Genomic DNA, 22,443 nt, shown 5'->3' on the forward strand with positions numbered 1-22,443 from the left:
TTGGGTTGACTGGACTACTAGTTTAGAATCTTGTCGTGTGTATTCTATGTCAAGGGTCTTATATTGACTTGAACTGTCTTTTACGAGGGGATGGGATTCTTTATTCTATCCTATCTTGTATATTCCATTTATTTACTGATTTATTCATCTAAATCCCTTTTGTACTGTATTATAATCATGATATTGTATATGGTATTATGGTATCAACCTGTCACAACGCACGGCCGGAAAAGCCCGGGGAATTGGCTGATGTGATCGGACATAATGATCTTCTTCTCCCTACTTTCTCCTGGCCATGTTTTTTACTATCAATGCTTTCGGGGATCTGGATTTTAACGTGGACGCCGTCGCTCTGGACTGTCTCCATTTTTCTTTCCTTGTTCCGGATTAGTCTGAATTAGGGCTAGCCACTAAGACGACCCCTCGGACTAGTATCATACTCCAACACCTTTTCTAGTTCTTGACAGGCTACTGAGGCTAGTACTGAGTATGATAGTCGTCGACAATGCTGAAACAGACTGGTAGGAGCACCGTCGAGACTAGTTACCTAGATAGGAGTCCGGGCAATTGGTGAATGAATTCTCCGTTGTAGCCTGGGCCCACTCGGAGTCGTATATTGTACGAGCACCTTAAGGTGGCCGATATTGATCTCCTATTCTTCATGTTTTTGCCCCTGCCTTTTTGATCTGTTTATCATCTATTTATTTCTGTAATATAATTATATATTGATGCTATGCTATACATCCATTCTAGAATACTATCGAATATGACATCCCTTCTTATTTTTCTAAGGGAGGAAAAAAGGGGTATGCACATGCAGTCAGGCAGCTTTGGCGTCTCGTTAGCCTGAGATCTATTGATTTCGACCGTTAATGATCGTCATAATCATCTACACCTATACCTACACCTAGCACCTAGACATTTACTACAGAGTAGGTAACCTCACTGGTCATGCTAGCACCCCCCCCCCCCCCCCCCCCCCCCCAATGATCTGGACATCCTACAGAATCCTACAGAATCCTACAGGTGAATATGCACCCGGGTAGCTGGGATATGGACTGTGTTGGGGGAATCATTTCTTCGTCATTCTGTCTACTCAATCTAATTTATTCAATTCATTTATCTTTCAATTATTCACCGATGTGGCTGCAGCTGCAATCAATCAATCAATCAATCAATTATCCACCATGGATCTGTCCGGTGGATACTCCTACTACCATCTAACTAATAACTTCTTTGCGACTACTTTGATCCAGGAAATTAGAGAAACTGGTCACCTGAGCGGTGGATAGACAGTTAGGAGTATTTCTTACATCATGAGCATCCTATTAGCTAGACTAGCTAGGTATCTATTACACTACGGAGTACGGAGTAGAGTTCCTAGTCCTAGTCTCTTGATAAGGGATCGCCCAGCACAGGGCATGTCATGAAGATCCCTCTGATCAAACTCGAGATAATTACTTGCTGACAACGGTTCATTTGTTTTTATTATTTATTTATCCATTTTTATTATTCTTTTGTAATCTATTATGAGTATCTATCTTTTCTATGGTATTGTCAATATTACATAATCTATCTCCAGGGCAGGAATAATTCATATTATTAAAAAAGACTGTATGGTAACTACCTGATTGAATGATCATCGCATGATCCCCTGCCACGCTGTTTTAGTCCACGCTGATTTAGTCCTTGGTCTGTTCGAGAGGTCTGCATGCATGTATGATGGTCAGTCCACTTCTCCCATGGGACTCGACCCTTGGCGGTGCCACTTCGGGGATTTTTGACTCTAGTCTTAGGGGCCGGATTTGACGGCTGTTTTGCCGGGGGTTGCGGGTGACGGGGGTTTCCAACCGGCGTGATCAGTTCTTACTTTGCCAAGGGAAATGCTAAGTGCATGGTGGCATTTAGGACGAGAGTCACAATCACAACTATCATATTTATTCTCACCATTAACTTACTGTAGTTGGTTAAGACACTTGGAAAGTGAGGGAAGACCCCGAAGGAAGCCGATTCTGTGGAACCTTGAGCCGGCGCAGCACGCGGGGAGTTGACGGCAAGGGGGTGGGATCATGATTACGATCATGACCAGAAAGGATCAAATCAAATCTACAGAGTCTAATTAGGAGATTCCCCTCCTGGTAAGCGTTCATGCAGGACGGAGGCGGGAAGGTGTGAAGGTTAGTTTCCCCATGGCCAGCACGATCTACCGGTTAGTTGGGTTGGTCGCGCTCAATAGTTCGGGCCACCGGTTTAGCCCTAACTTTGTTGGGAATACTTATAATAATGGTTGAGTTTCTACGGGGCACGGAGTACAATGATAGGATTAAATGAGGAAAAAATAAACAATCAATACCTAGACATTAATTACTGATAAATGAGAAGAATAAAAAAGGAAGGAAAATGTACTGCAGATCGATACCTCACGTCCCCAAAATCGATTCGATGACCTCCACCCCCTGCAAGGCCATATGGTGGAATGGTCGTGTCACCCAGTCCGACGGGTTTCCTCCAGAATAATACCTTCATTTGATCCTATCATGGGCTGGGACTCCATTTTGACTCTGGAGCGACATGATCTATCGACATTGGACATGGGCATGGACATACATCGAACATCATACCTCTATCAACATCGCAATCCACCCATCGTACATACCATACATCAGTCTACCACGTTAAATTCCCTCCCCTAATTGATCTTACTGATCTACATCGTTGTCACACGGCCGGGACAATCCTCCTAAAGAACGACTAGTCCTTAGTGACATTACTAGGTAGTAAGTAGGAGCCAGTCTTGTATCCGACCTTCCCGTAATAGGATATCCAAGCTATCCACGAACGGAGTCAACCATGCAGTCCGTGGCCTTTTGGCAGTCATCCGATGGGAAATCCCCCAAAAAATCTACTGAATCCTCCGTACAGGATTGAAAATCCACGGATGATCGCCATCCCCCTCCTTCCCCCCTCTTCCCCCTCAACCTGTCTTGAACCCCGTCTCGTCCCATCCCAATGGGGGAACACGCAGCCCTGACCCAGGTAAGGATCGGCGTCGGTATTTGTCACTCGTTTCCCCCAAACAATTCAACCCAATGGAACTATTTTATTCTCTCTTTATTCTCCCTTACTTTATCTTACATGTATATATTTTCTATTCGTCTTTTAACACGCTCGTCAATACAGATCCACCTGACACGCCTCACCCCAGCCCCCGGAACAAAAGCGCGGGAGGAATCCAAGGGCTGGAAAATCGCCGTGCCTGGCCTGGCCATGGCTTTTCCTTAGTTGTGGGAGACAGAGGGGGGTGGTCCCATCGCTGTAATACGTCCGTGAATTTTCGCGGCTTTATCTACCCTTTTTCACACCAAGCGAATAGTAAGGTAGGATGGGAGCGGACGCTACACGGGGATAGATAATCTTCCGGACGGGAAAAAGGGACCATTCTTGGATTGTTTCCGTGGGGGAATATCTGTTGTTTGTGCTCGCAGGTGAATCGCTATTGCTATCGCTTTGCCATACATGTGGCTGTCGGGGATATCCTCTTTCTTTCTTTTCACGGGACAATGTTGTACTTCTTTCTTGTCTTTCGCCTTTGTGTCTTTCCCTGTGGAGTCTGGTCTGTTAAAATTTCCGGTACTACCACCCCATTAGGTAGATAGACAGGTAGAAGAGAACATCACTTATCGAGGCGTCAATGCGTTCCAGCAAAGCCAATAGTTTCTCATGCATCACCCAAAGTCAATCATGGAGCCTCGCACCCTCCGGTCTGGCTGCCTGTGACTCCCTAATGAAGAGAAATAACACATCAGTTTCTGGCCTAGCTTGTCCTGATGGTGTGCTCTCCATTGCAGCAGAGCCACACTTCATCCCGACAGATAAGTAGACACACATAGTCCGTGCATGCAACACAGAAGTGGCAACGCAATCCGCAGAAAAATATCAGGAAAATCACCAGTCAAAGCAGGCGATATTGCGCCCAACGGCGATGCGATCTCGCATGACCACCGGGGATTTCAACAATCGTGAGCCAATCCAGACTTCTTTCCGTGTTCCTCCACTTGCCGTGCAATGCGCGCTGTGGCTTTGGCTTTGGAGTTGGTTTCTTTGTAGTCTTTGTTGTCTCCTGTGGCTGTGGCTGGGACTCGCTTCGTATGCGCAGTCGTCGCGTCCTTTCTAGGTGGACGTATGCCCGGAGTGAAAGTACTGTGGCTCAAGTCGATGTCGGCTCAAGTAAGGGATGGTATACTCTGTCTGCCAGCTGAGCAGCTGGCCAGCGCATCTCCGTCGTGATTGACTGGAAGGTTCTATTCCCTCTCCCTCTCTTGTGTCTTCACTTGCGCTTACACTGTGTAGGCCACACCGGTCGACACACCGGTACATCACACCAGAAATCTCCATCCACCAAGTCATGAAAGTCGCGCCACGCTCCCTCGTGACTCTCCCTGCATCAGCAGCTCCGACCTGCAGTCAATAAATACCCAGTTGCTCCGTAGTAGGAAATCCCTGCCAAGTATCCGTACCCAAACTGCGGTTCTTCAATAGCGGATGTCCAGATCGGCAGAACATGCTGGCTATAGCGCCGTGTGTTATTTACAACTAGTATCATTTATTGCCAAGTCGGCCAGCAGGGGAGAAAAATAACCAAGCAGGGATTTACCCTGTCTGTCGAGGAATAGGGTCGGACTAGTGATTGCGGCAGTCGGTCCTCGGAGACCTCTCCTCGGTGCTCCACATGGCTGGATCCCGAGTACCAGAGAGATGGGTCAGACCGTGTCTGTATGTTGGTGGAGGGAAGTGGGAAGGAGGTATTCGACGGATGGGTCTGTGTGTGTGTGTGTGTGTGTGTGTGAGTGTGTGTGTGCAAGTGACCGGTCACGGGGATAGTGACAAATGGGGGAGAAGACGAGTTGTCCGAATTGAATGATCATCTCGGACGGAATGTCGGTGAGATGGAGTGTTCTATTCTTGTTTGAGTTATCCTGTAAAGGCTTCTATCTGGTATACAGAGTGCATTCGGTGCTATACATTGCTGCCATTTCTCAGGAATATACGGCTATACTAGGTAGAAAATCAACCGGTCCATGAATATCATCCAAAACTATTCCATGATCTCACTTTCTCACTTCACCATCCTTCTATCAAATTTCTATTATTTATCATCACCTGCATATTCTATTACATGTTTCCTCCTCCATACCCTAGAGAATTCCCTCCAAAAGTGGACCCCTCTGACTTCTCTCTCAACACTGCCCCTCGAACCAGTCAACAAGTACGAAGTCCCAGTAGTAGCAATAGTAGTCTAACCCTACCAACCAATTTCTCGTATAGCAAGCAATCCAGTTGTTCCGATGACTGTGCCGTATTATTGACAGTCTTAAGTTGAGTTTGTTAATTAAGTGGATGATTGGATTGGGCTGAGTTGAATCCACACTGTCTGCCTGCCTGCCTGCCTCTGCATGCATTGCATGACGCCAACAAGGCAAACATTTATGCTGCTCTCTCCCTCTTTTTCTCCCTGCTGAAAAGTGATCTAGTTGAGAAGAGAAAAAAGAAAGGAAAGAGGGTTCATGCAACTAAATCCTGTTGGGTGATTCTGCCATGCCTTTAGTTGTCCGTGGTTTGCTTTTGGTCCGGTATGAAATGGGGAGATTATACTAGAGATTTAGTTTTTTGTCTGGGTACGAGTTATATACTTGAGATCGTATTCTCTATTATTATCAAGTTTATTAGCAGGGAGGAAGAAAAAGGAATAAAAAGCATAGCAAAAGGATGTAATAGGACATCGCAGACGCAGCTGACGTATATACACCCCAGTACTAGTATATTCAACCTCGACAGCGAACACCAGTCTAAAAGTAGATAAATATATACCCACCACCTACTCCGTAGATGTCGGTCAGCCCCAAAGAAAGAAATCCACCCGGACGAGACATAGAAAATACACCGATATATGGAGTATATCCATCTCGCATCGGAGTTTGTCTTAGAGTACTCTCGGTTAGTAGTGTTTATGCACTTTCCTTGACTATCCTGCGCGTAGGTCGTTGAGGATTTGCCCTAATGTATGTATATGAATCTGTATGTATATGTATGTGCATGCACATATACTCGTAAATGTACATGTACCGATAGGACGCGCTTGGGACTATGCGCTGCGATTGATCCTACCCACAATCAAACCGATCTAAACTGATCAAGAAGAAGAATATAATAATATAATATAATAAAATTGCATGATAATGATCGTAGAGAAATGAAGAAGAAATAAAAAGTAAATAAGAACCAAACATCCTCTGTGGCTGTGGCTAATGTGATGGGGATGTGATATGTCTTTTATTGACTTCGATGGACCTGCTCGCGGCCAATTAGGGACACTCTGATGACGGGGAGAATCTCGGTGATGGGCTGAGTTGCGCGGCTTTTATTTTATCTACTTTGTTTACTTTGTTCTGTTTTTCTGGTGTTGTCCTTGTGTTGTCTGTCCTCTAGGCTGGGTTGAGTGGTGGTTGGAGGGAGTTTTGATCGTTTCTATAGACTTTGTTATGTATGGATATGGTTGATAGTTGATAGTATTGGGTGAGACTTGAATAAAGAAGCATTACTGTACAATATAGTCAAGGTATCATTAACATCCACAACTGTTTGCTTCAACTACCTCTTTCTCGACGGCCGGGCATTTTTGTCCCTCCGCTGCTGCTGCATCTTCCGCGCTAATCGAATATCATCGGTCCCCTTCAGTTCGCTCTTCCCACCCGCAGCCGCACCGCCAGCCTTGCCCAGCTGTCGCTCCTTGGCCGCCTCGCCCCTCTTCTTCATCTTGTGGAAGTCCTCGCGCAGCGGATCCGCCCTCTTGGGCGCCTGATCCTTCTGGTGCCGGAACCGCCGTCCGCCCATCGAGTTGTTGTTGAAGTTCGCCGCAAGCCCCGGCGCCTCCGCCTCACCGACGCGAGGCATGCGCCCGATGCGCTTCCCGTGCCTCCACCGGTCGAACCGCCCGCTGCGGAAACTGGCCGCGATCTTCACGCCGCTCTCGCCGCGCACCAGTCGCGCGCCCTTGGATCCGTCCTCGTCGTTCTCCCGCGACACGTACTTCTTGTGTCGCTTGTCCCAGCGCTTCATCGTGCGCGGCTCCGCGAATCCGCGCCCGCCTTCGTCGCCCTGCAGATCCATCGTCGCGCCGCGCGACGCCTGCGTGAAGTTGACGTTTGCGCCCGAGTGCACACCGTAGCCCTTGTCCTCCGCCAGGTCGTTGTTGCTGGGCTTGTACGACATGAAATACTCCGGGTTCTGGAATGCAGCCGCCGAGTCCTGCTTGGACTTTTTGTTCTGGTTGTAGGACCCGAACGTGACCTCCAGGTCGGTCTCCGAGGCAAGCGACATGTTGTCGGCTGCGTCTGCGCCCGCGTCGTCGTCGTCGTCATCGTTTTCGTCCGAGAGCTCGCCGGCCGCGTCATCTTTGCCGGTGCCCGCACCCACGTGGCTGCCGTCCTCGAGGAACTCCGAGGGCTTGTTGTTCTTCGCCTGCGCTTTTTGCTTCTTCGCGTCGAGCGTGTTGCGCACCCGCTTGATCGTATCGGTGGCCTCGTCGCTCGCGTTCTTGCCGCTGCGTCGGTTGTTCACCTCGAAGACCGTCTCCTGCGGCCGGAACCCGCCGATCACGGCGAGCATCTTCTCCCGCTCCACCTCCATGTGGCTCGACTCGTCGTCGAAGAGGGGGTGCACGCTCGTCCAGTTGTCCGAGGATACAATCTGCTTGGCGCGCTTGGCGCTTTCCAGCGAGGCTGCGTTGCGCGTGCGCATGTACAGCTTCTCACCCTTGGTGGCGACCGAGCGCTGTAGCGCAATGTCGCCGTCTTCGTCCAGAACCTTGTTCACCCACTCGCAGGTCTGAGCCAGCGCGTCTCTTGGCATGCCGCCGACGACGACGTCTTCGCCGAAGTTGACGTTGTTGCCGTGCTCGCGACCCAGAACCAGTCTCCGTCCGAGGAACAGCTGTAGATCGAGAAGATACGGTGCGTCGGCGTCGCGGATCAGACTGTAACTCCAGCCCTTCTGGCCCGCTCGCGCCGTTCGGCCGACACGATGGATGAAGATCTTGGGCTGCGACGGGAAATCGTAGTTGATGACGTTGGCGAGAATGGGAATATCGATACCGCGGGCTGCGACGTCCGTGACCACTAGGATGTTCGAGATGCCCATTCGGAAATTCTGGACTTGGAACTTGCGCGCCGTCTGGTCCAAGGAGCCGTAGGCGTAGGATGTCGCGAACCCGGCTTCGCAGAGTAGGGCGTACAGATAGTCCACATGATGTTTCGTAGCGGCGAAGACGATCGTCGAGAATTTGGTCGGCGACTCCTTCGTATTCACGGATTTGTCCATTTCATTCCTCTTGCGCTTCTTGAAGTTCCTGGGCTCGTTGTACATCTCTTTCTTTCTCTCCGCGGCCTCGGTGGGGCCCGTGGGCATTTTGATCACCTCGTGGAGAATATACAGAAGCGCACCTTCTTTGTCGGCCGATTTGACAGTGAAGAAGGCGTTCTCGAGGTCGGGCGAGATCTTGCTCTCGGTATCGAGACGAATAAGTGTCGGATCTTGTAGACCGGCGCGAGCGAATTCAACGAGCGATTTCGGAAGCGTAGCGGAGAACAGCAGAGTCTGTCGATGGGACGGAAGGCCGTGCAAAATCTCCGTCAGCTGCTCGGCGAAACCCATTTCGAAGAGTCGATCAGCCTCGTCGAACACGACGTAGCGAATGCTGGACAAGTCCAGACCCATCTCCACCTTCAAGTGCAGGAATCGACCGGGCGTAGCGATGACAATGTCCGGGTTGCTGGCCATCATGCCGAACTGTTCCTCGAGACTGTCACCACCAACCAGGAGAACCGACTTCAGGTCCGTGCCTTTACCCAGCTCCTTGACGACCTTGAGCGTCTGCAGCGCCAGTTCACGCGACGGCGACATGATCAGACCGCGCGCACCGACAGTGCTGCTGTGGTTCCTCAGCTTCTGGATCATGGGGATCACAAAGGCCGCCGTCTTTCCGGATCCTGTGCGCGCCATGCCAACCACGTCCTGGTCGTCCATAATCACGGGGATCGTCTTGCGCTGAATGGGCGTCGGGACCGAGAAACCTTTCCGGGTGATCGCTTTGAGGAGGTGCGCGTTCAGGCCCATCGCCTGGAATCCACCACCCTTCTTGACCGTTCTTCCCTTGAGATTGGCTCCCTTGCGGTTCGCCGACGCCTGCTTTTCCGCGATAAAAGCTTCATCGTCGTCGGGGTCCGCTACATCGTTTACACCGCTGAGAAAATCCAGAGTCTGCGACGGAAGAGGAGCTCTCGCTACCTTCCTGGGTGCCTTGACACCGCTGTCGGAATCGCTGTCATGCTGAAAAAGCGCGCCGGTGATATCGAATTCATTCTCCGACGCTGTCGGAGAGGCAGCGCGACGAGGCATAATGACGGTCTGGTTGAGTTGACCGTCTGATGTTGTCTGTTCAGCGGAGACTACTTATCATTATCGATATTTTTTCTGGTCGGCAGAGAAAAATTCCCGGGCGGTGAGGGATCAAAGTTGCTCCGCCAGGCAGACAAACCAGGCAAACATCTCCCCCCGCGACGCGTCTTTGCCTCAACACGTCCCGAAGCGGTAAAATGACTGAGCTCAGTGATTGCTTCTACCTGGTAATCTTCAATCTTTTGAGCTCTACTTGAAACTCAATACTTTCGCAATCAAAATGGGTACGCACATTCTCCTTAATATCACACCCCACATTGCACTGTCCATCCTACGGATTTGCTAATACTCCCCCAGACGGTGGATATAACAGTGGCTATGGCGGTTCCTCCTTCGGGGGAGGAGGAGGAGGAGGTGGCGGCGGCTTCATGCCTGGCGAGATGAGCGCCAGCCCAGCAGGAGGAAAGGTAAGCCATCACTACCACAGCCCAACAAACCCCAGAATATCCAGGCTAACCAGGATGCCGAGCACAGGGCGAAATGAACAACAACACCCTCCGCCCCGTCACAGTCAAGCAAATCCTCGACGCCTCGCAGCCCTTCCCCGAAGCCTCCTTCCAGATCGACGGCGCCGACACCTCCAGCATCGTCTTCATCGGCCAAGTCCGCAACATCAGCTCGCAGACCACAAACGTAACCTACAAGATCGACGACGGCACAGGCGAGATCGAAGCAAAGCAGTGGATCGACTCCGCTACAGCCGACACAATGGACACCGACGACGGAAAGGGCCCCGGCGTGCCGGGAAAGGACCAGATCGAGCTGAACGGCTACGCGAAGGTCTTCGGCAAGCTCAAGACGTTCGGTAATAAGCGCTTTGTGGGCGCGCACTGTGTGCGTCCCGTTAAGAACATCAACGAGCTGCACTGTCATCTGCTCGAGGCTACGGCCGTGCATCTGTTTTTCACCCGTGGCCCGCCGGGTGGTGCCGCCGGTGCTGCTGCCGGGGCTGGTGGGATTGCGGGCGCGGTCGGCGATGCGTCGATGGGCGGCGCGGATGATTACAGTGCGGATCGGTCGCTTCCGGCTATGAGTCCCGTTGCGCGGAAGGTCTACTCGCTGCTGCGGACGGAGCCGCAGAGCAACGAGGGCTTACATTGTCAGTTGATTGCGTCCAAGCTGGGCCTTCCTCCGGCGGATGTGGCAAGGGCTGGGGAGGAGTTGCTTGGTACGGGTGTGATCTTCTCGACGGTTGATGAGCAGACGTGGGCTATTCTTCAATTGTAGGGTGTCTCTTTTGCTCGATGAGTTGTTTTCTTCCGTTTTTAGTAGAGTGCATGGGGATGGGTGAAAAGGATATTTAGCTCGTTTTTGTGCGCTTGTGATTAGAGCATATCCATATGATAATGATTATTACCAACTTAGTATCTACATGCTCGTATGACTAGTTCTAGGTTGAGTTTCATGAACTGTATATACGCACGAGTAAAGAAAAGACGGGATATCATTTCAACTTCTATGCAGAACTCTACCCAGCCATTGGTTCAAGACATATATGTAACATCGTGGCCACATTACAAAAGCACCGCTATATTAAAGAACATTTTCAAACTTTTGGAACTCTAGAATCAACCCCACACCAGCATGCAGACGGCGGGTCCACCATTATGACATTGCATTCCGGTGAAGTGCGTCCTCGACCGACCGCTCCCAGTCTGTACGCGCAAGGAACACGGCCTCGATAACAGACACGAGGAAGAGGGCGATCGCGACACCGGACCACAGACCGAACAGGTCCCATCCGAGGGCGAACGTCGTCCCGAAACTGATGGGCATCGCGATTGCGTAGTAGCAAAACAGCTGGACGTACCCTCCTATCTCTTGGCGTCCGATTCCGCGCAGGATACCGTTGCAGTTCGTTGCGAGGGCATCGAAGAGCTGGAATGCTGCGCACAGTGGCAGGGTCTGGGCAACGAGGACGATGACCTCTTCCTCGGAGGTGAATAGCCGGGGGATGTAGTCGCGGAGGCAGGAGAGGAGTAGCATGTTCAGCAGGCCGACGATCACGGCGCCTCCCATGGTTACCTTGGCGGATGTTTTGGCGGCCCCGACGAGCGTCGCTCCGATCAGGTTGGCGACGCGTGTGCTACCGGAGATTGAAAGGGGGAATGGGATTTGGAAGGTGATGCTCGAGATCGTGGACAGGATCGACTGCGCAGCGAGATGAGTCGTGCCGAGATAGGACGAGCCTAGAGTCAGGACTTCAAAGGCCAGGCATTCGGCCTCTACCATTATTAACCCAGGCAGAGCAAGCCGGATCATTGGGCCCCAGTTCCGCAGCGCCCTGGTCGTCACACCATTCCAACACTCTTTTCCATCTATGAAGTACACATAGAGGAATAGAAGCATCGGCATGATATTTTCGGTGATGGCAACCGCGATCGGAGCACCGACAAAACCCCAGCCAAATTGCTGCGAAAGAGACCTGGTCAGAAAACTGTAGTAAAAGGAAAGCCGGAACGCAACATACCCAAACAAACAACCAATTCATAAACGCATTGAGCGGCGCACAGATGAGAAGGACGTAGAGAGAGGCCGAAAAGAGGCCCTGCGCCTGGACGTAACGCTTCCCACTCTCGAAGCAAGCATATCCCGGCGCACCGAAGATGACGACTTTGAGGTACAGGCCCGCAAGAACGGCAACCTCTTTCTCCGGCACGATCATGAGAAGGACCCTGTCGGCGAAGTACCACAAGACCCCAATTGGGATGGTGATAACCCAGAGAAAATAAACCATCTTTTGCATTTGCAGGCCCACAAGCTTCCTTCGCCCCGACCCATACGCTTGTGCACACAGGGTGTCTAGACTAGTCGCCAAGCCTTGGTAGACTAACCGTGCATGTTAGTATCACCGTGGGGTATTGATCTGGGCTGCACTCTGTACACGTACCTGCATAGCCGGTGATGTTCGCCGTCATACTCGCCAAACTGACAGCCCCCAATTCCGCTTTCCCGAGATGACCCAGCGTGAAGATGCTAGCCACGGTCAAAGAGTACTGCAGCAGAAACGTAAGGACCAGCGGCGCGGCATTTCTACCAATGACCAGCGCCTCGCGCTTCCACGTCGTCTGAATCAATCCCGCAATCACCGCCTCTTCCCACTTGCGGTCGATCTCCTCCGGGTCTGCAACCTCATACTCCGACCCGCGTCTCCCACCTCCTAGCAGAGATGTAGTCTCCCCGGGAGCCTGCGCGCCAGACGTCCTGCGCGGCCATTTATCCTGTTTCAAAACACGATTATCACTCAAGAGGTTCCTCTCGTCCTCAATGGCTTGTTTACGCTCTCTCCGCGTCAATCGGTTTTCTAGATCCCGGTGATGCGGGACAACGGTCGAATGTCCGACGGTCGTGAAGAAGCTCGGGCGTTGGTAGGAGCCAGCCAGAGAGTGTGGGTTCGTTCCCGGTTGACTGCCCATGGCACGGATGGTCGAGGTCTCGGACGCTTCGTCGTCGGAAGTGAGAAGGGAGCCTTCATCGTCTGCGTAGCTTTCTAAGTCCCGAGCAATTGCAGCTTCCACGAGAGGCGAACTGGATATGCCGCGACCGTGAATACCATACTCGCCGGTCGGGCTGAGCGCGCGGCGGCCGTTCCCATCGCGGACCATGACGAGATGCGGTAGTTAGAGGGTGCGAAATGCGGCGATCTAGTAAATTACACGGATAAGAAGCTTATGGGCTAAACCCTGTCCACATCCTCACTGAAAGAGATGACGAATTGATCCTCAGCACTGCCAGCTGAACACAAAGCGAAAGCTCTTCAGGTGGGACGTAAGGAGCTGACAAGAAAGGGCGTGGCGGGAGGGAAGAGTCACAAAGAAGCGGAAGTGGTCGCAAGAGTCAGTCAGCTCAGTCACTAGCAGGAGCTAAGTGAGGAGCTAACAGATGGTGTAATCGCATTACCGAAAAAACGGCGGAATTTGTGGCAAGAAAAATGGACTTTCAATCAAAAAGTTGTTGACTCTTTCCATGGTCGGAGGATCCACCTTGTCTGCCACTCAGAACCAAGTGATCAGACAATACATTAGCTCTCGGGTATTAGGACCTATGCAGGCCCCTGGAGGGGCGTATCGGCTGGTTTCCTGTCTACCTCTGGGATTCGAATCAGTCATACAAAACCCTTATCACTTGCTTTTTCCCTCGAAGCTGCTCTCGGATCGCTCAACCATAAGAAGCATCGACGGAACACGAGCGAGTCCACAGCCCCGCATCCTTGACCGACCCGCTTGAACCAACCAGATTCGGCGCTTGGATTGTCCTATCGTAGTGGAGGTGCTGATCCTTAGAGAAGCGGCACAAACAACTTGAACCCGACGTTCGAAAGGTAGTATAAAAGACCAATGGGAGAAAGACAAGGATGGGAATGATTCCACAACCATGTCAATATCAAAATGTCAATAGTGAATCGAGGCATGCGGGTCACATGTCTGCTGGCAGATGACATCATGCCCGATGAGGACTAGGCCGTCACGTGGAATGTCATCGGATCTCCGATCGAAAGACGAACATGATCAATCCTTGAACTGCATCACAACTGACAACTCTTCATGATGGTCGCTGCGAGCGATATGCACACATCCATGATATGCTGACTGTAGATGGGCATTCTTTTTGCTCTGAATACCCTCCAAGACAGTCCACAGACTAGATCGTGCAATCATCATGGAGCACGGTACAGCAGGGGGGGAGCCAACCCTCCCCCGACCCCCATATAACCCTATCATAAACATGGCCAATTCCAACCCAGTCATAGTAGACGAGTGAGTCGCGCACCTGCCAGCCAATCGAACACACAGAATTATATCCTCCACGACACTCCATCCCCAACAGAAAGCTAATTCGAACCTCCCCGGACACTACTAGACACCTCCAACACAAACATCACATCTTCCTCTCCCGTCCCTACCTCGGCGCCCTCCTCGTCGAGAACTCCACCTCCGACGCACGCGACCACTGCGCGAACGAACGAACCTTTCTCTCCTGGCTCCGTCTCTCCATGTACCTCGGCGTCGTGTCCATAGCCATCATCATCTCCTTCCACTTCTACGGCGCCTCGACCAGTCTCGAGCGTCGCATGTCGCTGCCGCTGGGGATCATCTTCTGGGTCCTGAGTCTAGGGTGTCTGGTAAATGGGTTTGTGAACTACGTGCGGACGGTCAGGAAATATAGTCATAAAGCGGCGCTCGTGCAGAGTGGGTGGGTCACGGAGGTTATATTCACCGTGGTGGGCGCGGTTATCTTAGGGAGCTGTATCTTGTTCTTGGCTACTGATGCTAAGAGCAGTACGAATTCGGGTTAACATATAAATGTATGGACAGATCGTGAACTCTGGCTTTCTATTTTGACTCTACTTTGCAGCATCTATGAGAATCCTACTCTACATCCGTGCTGGGTCACGAAGGGCTAGTGACTATGGCGTCGATAATGATTCGCGAAATCTCAATTCAAGCATATATTAATATTGAAGCCTATTTGAAAAAGTATCAAGAAACATGGTATACTGGCCGGCTTGTGCATTGGTATCTCTAGTTGGGGTCAGGGACGCGCCATATGCCCCAATCTTGCATAATTATCTCACCGATATCCGAAGGGTGAGTCACGCTTTACATCCGACGAATCCCGGTCTCGCCCTTGTATTTGTCCAGAGAGGCGGTGCCCAGGTGGCTCCACCATTCGAACAGCATCGAATTGCAGATGAGCTTGAACCAGGGCGTGAACTTCAAGTCTGGCTTCGCAAACATCGCCTTCAGCTCGTCGGGAGAAACGTAGCAAGTGTCTCGGGCCTCGTTGGGGTTGACATCGACGTCAACGTCGGCTTCGATGAACAGGATATAGTCGACTGTAGCTTGTGAGTCCTTATTCTGAATTTGGGGCAGCACCTCTTGGTGAAGAAGGGACCTACTCTCATGCTCGCCCCATTTCCCATCACTCGGCGCCTTGTAGTGGATGCGGGTGAAGAACTCGAATTTCTCGATCGGCACCTGCTCGGGCTTGATCCCCAGCTCCTGCTCCAGCTTGCGCTGCGCGGCCCGCTTCACTCCCAGCACGGCAGCATCCAATTCGGAACCAGTCTCGCCGGGGATGCCCAGCGGGTGAGAACAGCAGGTATTCGTCCACATGTCGGGGAAGGTGATCTTCTCGGAGGCGCGCTGCTGGAGCAGCAGGCGCTTGTTCTTGTCGAAAAGGAAGCAGGAGAAGGCGCGGTGGAGGAGGCCCTTGTCGATGTTGGTCATCAGGTGGCCTACCAATAGTAAAGAAGGTGGTTAGCAACCATGGTCAGTCGATTATTTGGATATCCGAAAGGGGGAATCTGGGTAATATGTATGCGCCAAAAGCACATTAAAACGGGGGAGGTTTACATGTCTTCTTGCTGGCGCTCCCAATAGGCTTATCATCCTCATCCAGCACGATGCACACCTCCTCCATCAGACGGACCTGCTCCTCATCGTACCCCGCGAGGTCGGCGCTTTCCCGCTCAGCGGGGTTGCTGGCATTCGCCGTGGGGAGAACCTCGCGCGCCAGGGAGGTGTCGACGTCGGGGAAGAGGGTCGCGACATTCTCCGCCGTGATCCGCGGGGTAGCCGTCTGGGTAGCGGTGGAACTCATCTTGTCTGTTGCGAAAAATAAACTTGTCCGAGGGGGTGTTGGCGGGGTTGAATCCGATCGCTGGTATGCCAAAGGGGGCGAGTAATTTAGAGGGCGGTGAGAGTGGGTGCCTGGAGGGTCAGGATCCAACTGCCTTTTCAGGTGAACCGCGGGGAATCTTCCCTTTTATGCTTCTCTTTTATTCTTGACTGCTTACTCCCCTTGCAGCTATAATATTGATCAGCTGGTTTGGAGTGCAACAGTTTCTTTTTCTCTTTCGTTCTTCTTTCTTACTATTTTTGCATTCCTTTTCCCTTTCAGATCCGTTCATCCGCGGCTTCAAGGTATAGTTTTGATGCCGACTGCCGACTATATGCACATGACCTGGGTCCTTGAAACCTTTCCAGGCCCTCGATACTCTGGGGCATCGGAAGCAGAGGAGGTTGTACCAAATTCAGTCCGATAGAGATTTCCTTGAATGGTCACAGTGCACATGTAAGACTCGCAGTGTAACACGGCCCCTACTCCTTCGAGTTCAACCGAGCGAGGGATCCCCCAAACAACCGATGTAAAGTAATTCTACCTCCTAGAAGGATGATGACGAACCAACGGGCTCAGTGGTAGCCTGGTAGAATTTTTGCTTTCCATCGGCGATGAAAGTTAGGGTTAGATGGTGGACCTATCGACTGCTCCGGTGGATCCCTGCGTTCTGAGTAAATCACGCCGCAGCCACATCTGGCACTTGTACTTCAATCCAGGTCGAGTCGAGTAACACTTGAACACGTCAATTTCCACACTTAGACGCATTTACCCCGAAGGCTGTCCGTGGCGAATAATCAATGTCATCTGTCCATCATGTTGATCCCATTGGATGCTTTCCACAGGAGCAAATCCTCGGTATGGGAGGAACTGGCTTAGTCCGGGAAGGAAACCTTGCCATTAAGCTCCCCCTCAGATGGGGTTCAAGCAGCGACGACGAAGTGGAAGCAAACACCGAGTCTCTTCAGCATGAGCAGTCTATCTATCAGCGCCTAGGACAGTGCGCTGGGGTGGTGCCCTGTCTAGGTTTTACCAAAACCTCTATCCAACTCCAGCTCATGGAGAATGGAGATCTCCGTTCTTATCTGGGTCGGAATAAAGCCTCCAAGTCTCTTCAGCTCTGGTGGTTTCGCACAATGGCTCGTGCTCTTGCTCGGATCCATGATCGACGGGTTCTCGTGGTGGATATTGCCAGTCGGAACTTCCTGCTTGACTCGGACTTGTTGATCAGCTTTTGCGATTTTACCGAGTTTACCATTCTGCCGCTCGACACTTGCATGGAGACGGCCGATGACGGGGGATACTCAGTACAGACCGACATCGGACAGCTAGGAGCAGTGATGTACGAGGTGATTGTCGGGGACAAGTGCAAATTTGACATTTGGAAATCTGCTCCGCCAGATGCTACCCGTGGTGTGTGGCCACCAAGGGAAGACCTTCCCAGGACCAACGACATTTGGCTTGGCTCGATCATTGAGAAGTGCTGGACTCGGGGCTCATTTATTTCCGCCTACGACCTGTGCAACGAGCTGGAAGCTGTCGAACTTGACGATGAGCCTGCGGAACAATGCTGGACAGCTGATCGATTACTATCAAGGCTGTATAGCATTATTTCACCTCAGATGCATAGTCCTCAGAGTATTGCAATAGCACTGATGACATTCAGTGCAGTCACTGCTTATGCGTGGAGTCGAAGATACAAATGATCTGTGTTGATAGAATTAAGATCAGATGGCGATAGTAAATGAATACCCAAGATTTGTGCCTATTATGTACAGGACCTATTTTACTCGATTCATGGTCGTCATTGCAAGCATTTAACAAGCGATAGCTTGACTTGGAACTTTTGAATAAAGCAAACAGGAATTCCCACACGAGCTCTATTTTGACTTTTTATAGACTTGCAATTTCCATAGCTATAACATAGATTCGAATCATTGGTATCTAAACTTCTGTGTTAGTTTTCCCACATTTAAGCTCTCTGCTTTGCTCTGGATCGCCATGTTTGGACAGATTCACCTTATATTTATGACCTCCCTTTATCCTTTGACATTTGAATCCCAAGCTCTTTTCGGCAATATACTCGGTGAGATTAAAGAGAAAACCCAGCCCAACGTTTACAAATCTACAGTAGTAGTCCTGTTGAAATACAGTAGTATATAATAGTGATCCGGCCTTGAAGTCGTCTTTAAGTCTACTAAAGCATGACACGAGATTACGAGTTAACGACGGAGAAGAGTAGACCATGTACTGATTATGGTGGCGCATAAGCTGCACGTAACCCTAACCCGGCCAGTTTCGCTTTTACATAGTAGTACTTAGTAGTCTACGATACTGTACAGAATCTCCTTTTCTACCTTTGGGCCTTCTTCAACTTGCCATCTACCTTTCTAGATTACTTAGTGGGTCCGATACAAAGTAGCTAATATGGGGCAACTCGCGCATAAGGGACAGTATTCGGTATAATACTGAAGTGATCATGTAATAAAAGGGGACATTCCGCCTAGCAGATCATACCGTTATGCTTCCAAGTAATGACGATCCCTCTGAGTCATGACCCTGACTAGTACTTAGCACTAGGTAATAGCTGCAATCTCCTCTCAAAGTCTAGAATTGTTTGGGTTGAAACGCACTGTAGATCCTAGACGATGAGATGTAGTCAATCTCCCCATACCTTTAACCATGGGATAGTTAATATAGAAAGGCAATACTAAGTTACTACCAGGAATGTACCTAACAGTACTAGTATCCGTCAAACCTAGCCAATAAAAATGATAGGAAAGATTCGCTTGGACTAAAAACAGGGGAAAAGTATATTCAGGGACATTATTAGGTAGCAGTGGGTACCTCAATCAAACAATGAATTATCTCAATGTTAAATAAAGAAACTAAGACAACGACCTCCTGCCTAGCTAGTCGCTACCCTACAGGCACCTAACCTTGACCCAGGTAGTTAAGTATGAACAAGGTACGAGCTGTCGCGTGGATCGACCCGTCCATGCTCTTTCCACAGTTTAGCCCCGGAATTCCAAATTAAGGCTGTCCCACAGACAGTACCACAATTATTATGATAATTTTGGCCCCAGGCTCCAGCCCATATCATCCACTAGTAACTAACGGCTCGTTCCATTTCTCCCCGAGGCGGGCCTACCTACACTACTGAGTAGGTAGGTAGTAAACTAGCCTCCGTACCTCTTAATAAACGCCGTTACTCGAGTCAAGCACGGTCCATAAGGGGCAATAGCCATTCTATGGAAGCCTACGTTAGTACTGTGGATCGCCGACAAGCTCCGGCGGGAGAGGACTTCCGCCACTATTACCAGTCCGTACTGCCTATTAAGTTAGCATCTTAGCGTGGAGGCAGACTTCCTCTGGTCACTTTTTGGGGGGGAACGGTTTTAGTGGTTTTGCTTTTGGCATGGAATGTGGAATTTTCGTCGGTTGGAATTGGATTTGGGATTGTAATTGGGATGACGATCTTCATTATTCTTTCTTTGTTTCTTTTCATTGTTCTTATGAATGTGAGTATGAACGAAATTACTGACGTCCTTGTGGTTAAATCCGGTTTTCATGATGGGTGGAGCTTAGCTATCCTTTCCAGTTGGATCTATTGTTGCTGCTGGTTTAGAATTATTCCCCTTTTATGCTGAAGATCTGTCTAGTCCTAGGTAAGTAGTACTGCATGTTTTTGATTAGTAGGACATCAAATCATAATTATGACTAGTCGAGTCGCTTATTGCTGGTAGACTCAAATTCAGCGTCAAATGAACAATCGTTGAAACTTCTTCGGTAAACAGACAGAGTGCTAATGCTAAAAACGTAAAAATAGTAAGATGATTTCAATCAGAGAAACAAGGTGGATCAAATCTATGGTTGAACCAGACACCAGACGACCAACTCTCAGTATAGTAGCTCAGCTCCAACTCCTCATGCTCAGCTCAGCATAGGCCCGCCATGCATGCATATCACCCGCAGTCTATAGCCGGAATGCTATGCTATATCAAGTGATATTGCGACATATTGATATCGAGACAGAATAAATCAAGAAAAAAAGGAAAAAGCTAGAAAATAAGCGAGAAGAAAAAAGAGAGAGAAAAGAGATGAGAAAAGAAACAGCATCCACCGCAACAAACAAGCAAAAAGTCCACCCAATTGCTAACACTATGCGTCGTATGACCTTTATCGATAGGTAGATAGGTATATAGGTGATTGAATCGCTCGGCCGTTAATTCGTAGAAGCCACGCCATTCGCGATCAACGCGAAAATGGCCCGCTTCGAAATCGTATCTATAGTCGCCCTGTCCAGCGTATTCCAACGTGTCTAATCATGTTTCGACGAATGCTCCGGGGACTGCGATTGCTGGTCCCTGCTGCTTTTCTTCGCGCGGGTCGCTTTTCGGACGGATTGGTAGCAGCCGTCGGCGGAGTGTCTAGCACGTTACTTGTATTAGTATAGACACAATCTCGAGGGACAGTTCGTCCAGACTTACCGGTTCAGTATGTCCTGTCGCGTGAAACGTTGACCGCATTTCTCACAGCCGAATTTCCGTAATCCGAGATGAATCTGGTTCCCGTTCAGTGGGTAGTCCCCCGTGTATGAACTGCTGAACTTACACTATCGATGTGCCGGTTGAGGTCGGCCTTTCGCCCCAGCGTATTGCCGCAAAGATTGCAGATGAAGGTTCGCTTGCGGCTGGGATCGTGCTTCTTCATATGCTCCATGCAGTTGGAACGTCGCGTGAAGTGGTATCCGCACACCGTGCAGGTACAGCCGTCTGGCTTGGGCATCCCCTACGGGAGATCTTTAGCAATCTGGCCACAACAACTGCAGAACTTCGTGTATTACCTTCTTGTATGCGTTTGATGGTGAGGTCCTGCGAACCTCACTCACGAGACTGTCTTCGTGTGGATCCGACTTCACCACATTGGCATGGTACGCAGGCGGTGGGTAATAGCTGGGGGCGACGCTGTAGAGGTTTTGTTGCTTGTGCCACTGGTTGAATAATGAGTCTTCCACAGTCTCGTTAGTCTCCGCCACCGAGGGCAGATCGAACGTATCCTCAGGCTCTGTTTTCACTTCGACCCCGTCGTCGGCGAGGCCACCAGCAACAGGGACAGGGGTATTCGACCACGATCGAAACGCATGAGTCATTCCATCTGGATTCGACCCCATATCCACCATAGGACCGTAGCTGGATGAGACGCTCAGAGCCTGACTGCTGTAGTAGCTCATGGGGGAGGTCGAGTCGTCGGTGCGGTCAACGAACGGCTCATAGGTGGCTGGGGGTGACAGATGGCCGACGTGCATGGTGTTGTCGAAAAGGGGCCCGGGAACCATCGACTGGGTAGTCCAGCTGGCTGTTGTTGTTGCTGTTGGATACGCAAAGGCCTCGGGTGCGGTGTAGACGGACAAGTTGCTGACAGGAGTGTGCATCTCGCCGTGAGAGATGCCCAAGCCCACCAACGAGTGCGTATCGCATGGGTAACTCGACACTGCTGTGGTCGATGATGGGTAGGTTGCTGTGGCTCCTAGCACCATGTGGTCATCGGATGGTAAGGGGGCAAGAGAAGTGGGTGGATGAAACGAGGTCGGTTTACGGTCCATGTTGGTGGAACGGTGAGATAGCCCCCGGACAAGTAGATTGTACACAAAGGAGACGAAGCAGAACAGTAGACAAAGATTTTCCCAACGAAAGCGAGGATTGGCCAATGAGTGTATCAAAAGAAGTCCGTGCGAGTGTCCGGTTGGTTTTTCTGCGTAGAGTTGTCTGACTGGTTGTTTGGAATGGAATTCTCTTCCTCTTTCTCACGCTCTCACGCTCAAGGTCAAATGTGGTAAGACGAAAAAACTAGGGCTAACTTGCAAGAGCAGAGAGGCGTTATAAGGGGATCTATATAGGAATAAAACTACTCAACAGCTTGGCTGCAGGTTGAACGAAGTAGTGGCGAACATGAACAGAGGCTGAAAAAGAAAGCAACGGAATAAGCCATAGAATCATTGGAGGAAGGCGTCCGCTGCATCGATATCGTGGAGAGGAGTAAAGCACCCTTGACGCCTGGTCAGGTAAGGCAGATTCGTGGAATCGATGTGCATGAATGCGGCGGAGAGTAAGGAAGAGGAGGGGGGGGGGGGGATAGGTGTGTGTGTGGGAGGCTTAACCTTGGGGAAGCCCGAATCCGCTTGACTGCAGCGCATCTCTGCAGTCTCCAGACAGCGATAAATAAATCAAAATCAATCAAATCGAGTTTAAAAAACATAATATAATCATAATATAATGACCACAATAAAAAGATTAATAATAAGAAGAA

At 50.4% G+C, this 22,443-nt stretch overlaps 7 protein-coding genes across 7 annotated transcripts; 3 read left to right on the top strand and 4 right to left on the bottom strand.

The window, feature by feature from the left end:
- Window positions 1–6,573: 6,573 nt before the first annotated feature.
- On the bottom strand, window positions 6,574–9,488 carry P168DRAFT_287370 (ATP-dependent RNA helicase DBP10). Its single transcript, XM_024836557.1, has one exon. It carries the CDS (start codon window positions 9,451–9,453, stop codon window positions 6,649–6,651), a length of 2,805 nt encoding a protein of 934 aa, XP_024697910.1. The 5' UTR covers window positions 9,454–9,488; the 3' UTR covers window positions 6,574–6,648.
- A 393-nt stretch (window positions 9,489–9,881) lies between these two features.
- Window positions 9,882–10,740, top strand: P168DRAFT_315328 (putative replication factor-a protein; the record flags this gene model as incomplete). The annotated part of the gene is made up of 2 exons (XM_024839890.1): window positions 9,882–9,920; window positions 9,988–10,740. 2 exons carry the CDS (start codon window positions 9,882–9,884, stop codon window positions 10,738–10,740), a joined length of 792 nt encoding a protein of 263 aa, XP_024697911.1.
- A 378-nt stretch (window positions 10,741–11,118) lies between these two features.
- Window positions 11,119–13,118, bottom strand: P168DRAFT_278815 (MATE family efflux transporter; the record flags this gene model as incomplete). The annotated part of the gene is made up of 3 exons (XM_024835720.1): window positions 11,119–11,925; window positions 11,984–12,342; window positions 12,404–13,118. 3 exons carry the CDS (start codon window positions 13,116–13,118, stop codon window positions 11,119–11,121), a joined length of 1,881 nt encoding a protein of 626 aa, XP_024697912.1.
- Window positions 13,119–14,138: 1,020 nt separating this feature from the next.
- Window positions 14,139–14,809, top strand: P168DRAFT_324304 (DUF202 domain-containing protein; the record flags this gene model as incomplete). Its single annotated transcript, XM_024840815.1, has 2 exons — window positions 14,139–14,270; window positions 14,374–14,809. The coding sequence occupies exons 1-2, from the start codon at window positions 14,173–14,175 to the stop codon at window positions 14,807–14,809; spliced, it is 534 nt and encodes a 177-aa protein (XP_024697913.1). The 5' UTR covers window positions 14,139–14,172.
- A 132-nt stretch (window positions 14,810–14,941) lies between these two features.
- idi1 (isopentenyl-diphosphate delta-isomerase IDI1) lies at window positions 14,942–16,498 on the bottom strand. Its single transcript, XM_024836558.1, has 4 exons — window positions 16,390–16,498; window positions 15,870–16,323; window positions 15,413–15,751; window positions 14,942–15,349 (listed from the first exon to the last, which is right to left on the bottom strand). The coding sequence occupies exons 2-4, from the start codon at window positions 16,114–16,116 to the stop codon at window positions 15,114–15,116; spliced, it is 822 nt and encodes a 273-aa protein (XP_024697914.1). The 5' UTR covers window positions 16,117–16,323; window positions 16,390–16,498; the 3' UTR covers window positions 14,942–15,113.
- Window positions 16,499–17,270: 772 nt separating this feature from the next.
- Window positions 17,271–17,840, top strand: P168DRAFT_315332 (uncharacterized protein; the record flags this gene model as incomplete). The annotated part of the gene is made up of 2 exons (XM_024839891.1): window positions 17,271–17,734; window positions 17,801–17,840. The coding sequence occupies 2 exons, from the start codon at window positions 17,271–17,273 to the stop codon at window positions 17,838–17,840; spliced, it is 504 nt and encodes a 167-aa protein (XP_024697915.1).
- A 2,452-nt stretch (window positions 17,841–20,292) lies between these two features.
- P168DRAFT_324306 (putative C2H2 finger domain protein (Ezf)) lies at window positions 20,293–21,739 on the bottom strand (the record flags this gene model as incomplete). The annotated part of the gene is made up of 4 exons (XM_024840816.1): window positions 20,293–20,564; window positions 20,625–20,698; window positions 20,749–20,925; window positions 20,981–21,739. The coding sequence occupies 4 exons, from the start codon at window positions 21,737–21,739 to the stop codon at window positions 20,456–20,458; spliced, it is 1,119 nt and encodes a 372-aa protein (XP_024697916.1). The 3' UTR covers window positions 20,293–20,455.
- Between the last annotated feature and the right edge of the window lie 704 nt (window positions 21,740–22,443).

The sequence above is a fragment of the Aspergillus campestris genome, assembly GCF_002847485.1.
Source record: "Aspergillus campestris IBT 28561 chromosome Unknown P168scaffold_1, whole genome shotgun sequence".
Lineage (NCBI taxonomy): Eukaryota > Fungi > Ascomycota > Eurotiomycetes > Eurotiales > Aspergillaceae > Aspergillus > Aspergillus campestris.